Here is a 7,667-nt window from a genome sequence, read left to right on the forward strand (position 1 = left end):
CCAAGCGCTCTTAACCTGCTGCGCTACCACCAGCCCCCCTACTGACAATTTCAATTTTGATTTTGTTAGTCTTCTTCACTCTTCCTGGTATTTCAACTGGAAGCTGGAAAGGCTAAGCTAGGATCTTCTGGCTGAATGCCATGTTATATTAGGACTCATGCCCAGATAAACTAAAATTTACTTATAACCTTTTTTGTTCTGCCTCTTTTCACAACTCCCCTACCCACATTGCTATGGACTATGACTTTTTTTTTTGCTTCAGTTTTATTACAGATAGTGTAGGTAGCAAGAATGGTATTCAATTCAACTGATTTCTAGGAATTTATTGAACTATACAGTAGCAACATTAAAAAACAAAGGTTCTACCAATGGGTACATACTAAGTTTGAATTCTACCTAGAAGGAGAGCTCAAATCCAGGAGATACTCAGTTCTACTAAGCATATCTTCAAAGATTACCTTGTAGCCTGAGCTAAAAAAAAAATCCTATATTCAAATGAAAAAAAAAATTGGGGTTGGGTGGTGGTGCACCCGGTTGAGCGCACATGTTATAAAGTGCAAGGACCTGGTTCAAGCCCCCAGTCCCCACTTGCAGGGCGAAAGCTTTGCCAGTGGTGAAGCAGTACTGCAGGTGTCTCTTTAGCATGCCCTACCCTCTCGATTTCTGTCTGTCTGTATCCAATAAATAAATAAAGATAATAATTAAAAAATTAACTTTCTTCAAAACTAATGAATATAGGTCAAGCAAGAAACAAAAACCCAAAACAAATATATACTGGATACCTACCAAAACAGTTTTCAGGGCCAGAGGTAGATAGCATAATGGTTATGCAAAAGCTTTTTGGCAGAGGACAGATTTTGCCAAAAGCTATGCCAGAAAGACCTATATTTTAGGAACTTTCTCAGAAGTGAATGTTGTGCACTTGACAGTGAATGTTTTCTAAGTAAGAGTAGAGATTAGAAAGTGAAAAGGAAAGGGAACAGGGTATGATCTGTGGACTGTTTAAGGCAGATCTCATGCTCTGGAGCTCTGTGGATTGTGTGGGGGTGCTGGGAACTAGAGGGGGAGGCTGTATCCTGGGTAAAGTCAGCTTGATTTACTTTACCTGTGTGCTGCCAGGTTGTGATTAGCTGTCAAGAGGAGTAACCTCTGTCCAGTAAGTCACCAAGTTGTTTTAAGTCTATGGGAGTAACCCCTTCCCTTCAAATTGGAGAGATCCAGGTGAGTGTGAATGCTAGGCTTTGTTGAACAAATCAGAATCCCTCTATAGGACGGTAGATGCCAGCATGGGTTCATCAGGGCCAAAGCTTGCCAAAAATAACCTCTTTTTTTTTTTTTTTTTTTTTTGTAAGAGATTGGTAGAAGATGGGGGGGGTATTGCTTGGCTTATCAGGATGCCTGAAAAAAGCAATCATTATATCTGTAAGGATGGGTCCAAGAAATGTGATGTAGCAACTAATACAATGAGCTATTTGATTTAATTCTTAGCTAATTTGAGAACTGTGGCCAAACATCTCTGATCAATCATCTCATTTCGCTTACGGGTGGTTTTGGTAGTTTTATGTAAGATTTATGAATTATTCATAGTTTGTTAGCTACCTTGATGAAGAACTAGAGGCTATGCTTACCAAACAGACAGATGACTAAAAACTGGAGGAACAGATTAGGGGTTGGGAGAGAGAATCAAGTTCACCACAGACTACACAACAGATCCTCGAAAGAAAATACGGCCTGGATAATTAGTAAATCTGTTGTTAAAATTTAAAGGTTCGCTTTTTGGCTGGAGCAGCCATCTTCCAGTAAATCTCCAAAATGACTAACACAAAGGGAAAGAGGAGAGGAACCAGCTATATGTTCTCTAGGCCTTTTAGAAAACATGGAGTTGTTCCTTTGGCCACATATATGCGGATCTATAAGAAAGGTGATATTGTAGATATAAAGGGAATGGGCACTGTTCAAAAAGGAATGCCCCACAAATGTTACCATGGCAAAACTGGAGGAGTCTACAATGTTACCCAGCATGCTATAGGTATTGTTGTAAACAAACAAGTCAAGGGCAAGATTCTTGCCAAGAGAATTAATGTTCGTATTGAGCATATTAAGCACTCTCAGAGCAGAGATGGCTTCTTGAAATGTGTGAAAGAAAATGATCAGAAAAAAAAAAAGGAAGCCAAAGAGAAGGAGACTTGGGTTCAACTGAAGCACCAGCCTGCCCCACCCAGAGAAGCACACTTTGTGAGAACCAATGGAAAGGAAACAGAACTGCTATAACCTATTCCCTATGAATTCATGGCATGATCAATATAAAAACTTAATAAAATATCACAACTATAAAAAAATTAAAGATTCACCTTCAAAATAGAAGTTGAAGAAAACCTAAAATAGCAAAAAAGTAATTCTCTAAAAATTAATAATGAAGTTGGGTTGGGGAGATCGTATAATGGTTATATGCAAAAAGACTTTCATGTCTGAGGCAGCAGAGGAACCAAGTTCATTCTGCAGTACAACCATATGCCAAAGTTGAACATAGCTCTGGTTAAAAAAATAAATACAAACTTAACAAACAAATAAACAAAAAAGAGGATTTTGTTGATTGTCAAATTATGTAGTTTGCAGTGAGTCAATAATTGCAGCAAGCAAGTAAAAAGACCTACTAGGGAAAGAGAGAGGCAGACTGGGAGTATGGACCGACCAGTCAACGTCCATGTTCAGCGGGGAAGCAATTACAGAAGCCACACCTTCTACTTTCTGCAACCCACAATGACCCTGGGTCCATGCTCCCAGAGGGATAGAGAGTGGGAAAGCTATCAGGGGAAGGGGTGGGAAATGGAGATTGGGTGGTGGGAATTGTGTGGAATTGTACCCCTCCTACCCTATGGTTTTGTTAATTAATCCTTTCTTAAATTAAAAAAAAAAAAACTAAAAAAGACTCCATAAAATACCTAATCAAATAGTTTCTACCAGAAAACTGGGAACTGTTATGCATGTATAAACTATTGTATTTACTGTGGAATGTAAAACATTAATCCACCAATAAAGAAATTAAAAATAAAAATAAATAGTTCCTACCTAGACCTAGATACCCTCCTCACCTACTTCCTATTTCACTTGCCTCAATCACTCCATCAGGAACAACAAAATGGATCCCTTGTGGGCCCCTATAGGACCTTGCCATCAATGTGTATTAACAATGGTAGGGACTGTTCCATTCTCTGAGGAGAGGTTGGATAGCATACTCTAGCTATCACCCAAGGAAGATGGGTCCTGAAATTAGTGCAGCCTGGAATGTTCCTAGCTGTGACCACAGAATGTGAGCTCAGACCTACAGGGATGCAGAGGTCACACAGGCTCCTGTGCTAAATATGATCAAATTGATGGGGTTTACAGTCAGCAATATTTATACACTTTTCCCATATTTGGGAGCTACTCTATTCCTTGATCCAGCTTTCTAGTCTTTTTCCCAACTATGACACCATCTCCCCAGACAATACCTTTGGTCTACCTGCATGTTAGCTGTCAGACTCAGGCAAAGACTAGTAAAGTCATGGGCCCCTTGGAATATACCCAAAATAGATCTATTAGCTTTTTCCAAAATGGAGGCCTCAAAACTCATCTGCAATATTCCAGCCTTTAGGTTCATGATTAGTCTACAATTCATTCTGCTTTATATCTTACTGCTTTTTAGTCACCAAGTTGCAGATGCCATGATGCCATCCTGACTTCCCTGTGTAGACATGTACCCTAGCAGTGCCCCCCTACCCCCCGAACTAGAGCTCTGCCCCACTAGGGAAAGAGACAGAGAGGCTGGGGGTATGGATCGACCTTCCAATGCCCATGTCCAGCAGAGAAGCAATTACAGAGCCAGACCTCCCACCTTCTGCATCCCATAATGATCCTGGGTCCATGGTCCCAGAGGGATAGAGAATAGGAAAGTTTTCAAGGGAGGGGATGGGATACAGAACTCTGGTGGTAAGAATCGTGTGGATGTACCCCTCTTACCCTATAGTCTTGTCAATATTTCCATTTTATAAATAAATTTTTTAAAAAATTGGGGGCTGGGTAGTAGCTCACCTGGTTGAATGCACAAGGACCAAGGTTAAAGCTCCAAGGTTAAAGCTTTTCCTCCTGCAGGAGGAAAGCTTTGCAAGTGGTGCAGTGCTAGAGGTGTCTCTTTTTCTCTCTCTTAATCTCCTCCCTTCCCTCTCTATTTCTGGCTGTCTCTGTCCAATAAGTAAATGTAATAATGAAAAAATAAAATAAAGTCTTAAAAAATATGTTACTGAATAGTTTACAAATAAGAAAAAGTAAATGCAGGACTAGGGAGATAATGCAATGGTTCTGCAAAAAAACCTTCCATGCCTGAGGCACCAAAGGTTCCAAGTTCAAATTCCAGCACAACCATAAACCAAAGCAATGCTCTGATAAAAATAAATAAACAAATAAATAAAGTGAATAAGTAAGTGGTCTAGGAGGTGGCGCAGTGGATAAGGCATTGGACTCTTAAGCATGAGGTCCCTAGTTCGATCCCCGGCAGCACATGTACCAGAGTGGTGTCTGGTTCTTTCTCTCTCCTCCTATCTTTCTCACAAATAAATAAAATCGTAAAAAAAAAAAATTTAAAAAAGGCAAAGAGTTATAGTGAGAATTTAAATTGGGGAAGTCAAGAAGGACTAAACCAGAAAGAATCATATCTGCTATGTTAAAGTTTCTGGACTTAAGCCCCTAACAAAGGGTTTTACTATAGCTAGTAAGGAGGGGGGCATAGAAAGAGGCTCCTGGCTCCTGATCAGCCAGCTGCATTTGTGTTGGAGAGAGAGGGGAGGCAGCAGGCAGGCGTGGTGAAGGCTAGAACAGTCTTCAAGAGACAGGTGATGAGAGCCTGAACTAGGGAGGCTGGCAGTGGGGATAAAGAGGTGTGAACAAGTTTGAGATATCTTTTTTTTTTTCCTTTTTTACCAGAGTACTGCTCAGTTCTGGTTTATGGTGGTTCAAGGGATTGAACCTGGAACTTCGGAGCCTCAGGCATGAGAGTCTGTTTGCATAAACATTATGCTATCTACCTCTGCCCTGAGATATCTTTTAACTGTGTAAATTCAAAACTTGATTTATTGGCTGTGAAAGGGAGACAGATAGTCAAAGAACAATAACCAGGGAATCATTCTGCAATCGATGCAAAAGCTGAGTCAGTGTGCTGTCCATAGGCAGCTCGTGTACTGTGATATCCAGTTATATCTCAAATTAATGAGCAGGAAGACCGGTAGATGGTGACAATACTATTTATTTCATGAGCATGACTGAACTGGGCAGTCACAAAGGTTCTGTGATCAGAAGAGTCCCGTGAATGGTTTAACACTTTGCTTATGCAGCTCTCAGTCATATTTTATTTTATTTTATCATATTTATAAAAAGGAAACACTGGGGAGCTGGGTGGTAGAGCAGCGGGTTAAGCGTATATGGCGCAAAGCACTAGGGCCGGTGTAAGGATCCCAGTTCGAGCCCCGGACTCCCCACCTGCAGGGGGTCGCTTCACAAGTGGTGAAGCAGGTCTGCAGGTGTCTTTCTCTCCTCTTCTCTGTCTTCCCCTCCACTCTCGATTTCTCTCTGTCCTATCCAACACAACAGTAACAATGACAACAAGAACAACTACAAGCGCAACAACAAGGGCAACAAAATGGGAAAAATGGCCTCCAGGAGCAGTGGATTCATAGTGCAGGCACTGAGCCCCAGACTAACCCTGGAGGCAAAAAAAAAAAAAAAAAAAAAGGAAACACTGACAAAACCACAGGATAAGAGAGGTACAACTCCACACAATTCCCATCAACAGAACTCCGTATCCCATCCTCTCCCCTGATAGCTTTCTTATTCTTTATCCCTCTGGGAGTATGGACCCAAGGTCATTGTGGTATGCAGAAGGTGGAAGGTCTGGCTTTTTTAATTGCTTCCCCGTTGAACATGGGCATTGACAGGTCCGATCCATACTCCCAGCCTGCCTCTCTCTTTCCCTAGTAGGGTGGGGTTCTGGGGAAGTGGTGCTCTAGGACATATTGGTGGGGTTGTCTGTCCAGGGAAGTCTTGTTGTCATCATGGTAGCATCTGGAACCTGGTGGCTGAAAAGAGAGTTAACATACAGAGCCAAACAAACTGTTGATTAATCATGAACCTAAAGGCTGGAATAGTGCAGATGAAAAGTTGGGGGTTAATTCCACTCACTGGTTTTGCAGCAGGCCTTACTGGTCCTGCTAGCAAGTATTTGGGAGCGCAGCACTGGAGGTCTGACCAAGAGGATTTGAGCTAAATATTCCCCACAGGGTGTTTTCCAGGACAACTGACAGATCCTTGTGTGTGGAACAACAGAGTACATCCAAAAGGGATTTCGTGGTCTATTCAAGTGGGAAACTAGTAGGTTGGACCAAGTGGAATTTTTTTTTTTTAATTTTTAAAATTATTTTACTTAACGTGCCCATCTCCAAGATCCTGGGGACCCTGCTGTTCATCGCCATGCCCACGGCGGCTGGCGTGGCCATCAGGTGCACGCTGCCTAGGCTCTCACAGCTGCTGCTGCAGGTCATAAAGCCCTTCAGCTTCCTGCTGCTCCTGGGCGGCCTCCTCCTGGCCTACCTCATGGGTGTCTTCATCCTGGTGGGCGGGGCGTCCAGCTGCCCATTGTGCTGGTGGGTCTCACAGTGCCCCCGGTCGGCCTGCTGGTGGGCTACTGCCTGGCTGTGTGCCTGAAGCGCAGCAGTGGCGGACCATCAGCATGGAGGTGGGGGTGCAGAACAGTCTGCTGGCCTTGGCCTTGCTGCAGCTGTTCCTCTGCCGCCTTCAGGCTGACTACGATTCCCAAGCGCCCTTCATTGTGGTGCTGAGTGGTACCTCGGGGATGCTGGCCTGGATGGTGGGCCATTCTATGTATACCAGCCTGTGCCCAGTCTCCTGAGGGCACGCTTTCCTGTGCCATGCCCCCACCACAGTCCCCACTGCTCAGGTGTACCAAAGTCCTTTAGTTCTCATGCACTATGCACTCAGAAAAACCCAAACTTATTATTATTTTTTTTACTTGTTTTGTATTCTCCAGCTTTCAGTGCCAAAGAGGGCATGCAGACTCAGGCAGGTGGGCCCCGCCCAGAAAGTGTTTGAATAAAAGAGAGAAGCAAAAAAAAATTATATATTTGTGAATGAGAAAGATAGGAGACACACACAGAGAGAAAGAGAGTGAGAGAGAGAAATGACCAGACATCACTCTAGTACATGTGCTGACAGGGATTGAATTTGGGGTTTCATGCTTGAGAGTCCAGTGCTTTATCCTTTGTGCCACCTCCTGGACCACAAAGTGAAATCATTTTTATATTTCTTTATTTGTTTGTTTTTACCAGAGCACTATTCAGCTCTGGCTTATGGTGGTGCATGGGATTGAGACAGGGACTTCGGAGCCTCAGGCATGAAAGTCTCTTTGCATAACCGTTATGCTAGCTACCCCTACCCTGAAATCATTTTTAAAAGAATTATTGCTAACATGTCAATGAACTATGGTGTAGTAAAGACTATCTGGTCTTTGCCTCCAGTTCCTGGCATAGAACTTCACAAACCCTTGGAAGTCCCCAAATAATGGTGGTGTCTTTGTTATGTTAGTGACATAATGTTGGGTGAGGGATGCCTAGATAGCCTTA

The 7,667-nt window shown here is 42.8% G+C and overlaps 1 protein-coding gene and 1 pseudogene across 1 annotated transcript; both read left to right on the forward strand.

Annotated features, from left to right (window-relative positions):
- Nucleotides 1-1,781: 1,781 nt before the first annotated feature.
- Nucleotides 1,782-2,271, forward strand: LOC103108046 (large ribosomal subunit protein eL21-like). Its single transcript, XM_060191885.1, has one exon. The coding sequence runs from the start codon at nt 1,813-1,815 to the stop codon at nt 2,269-2,271; it is 459 nt and encodes a 152-aa protein (XP_060047868.1). The 5' UTR covers nt 1,782-1,812.
- A 4,005-nt stretch (nt 2,272-6,276) lies between these two features.
- Nucleotides 6,277-6,937, forward strand: LOC103108062 (P3 protein-like; annotated as a pseudogene).
- The last annotated feature ends 730 nt before the right edge of the window (nt 6,938-7,667 follow it).

The sequence above is a fragment of the Erinaceus europaeus genome, chromosome 5 (genome assembly GCF_950295315.1).
Source record: "Erinaceus europaeus chromosome 5, mEriEur2.1, whole genome shotgun sequence".
Lineage (NCBI taxonomy): Eukaryota > Metazoa > Chordata > Mammalia > Eulipotyphla > Erinaceidae > Erinaceus > Erinaceus europaeus.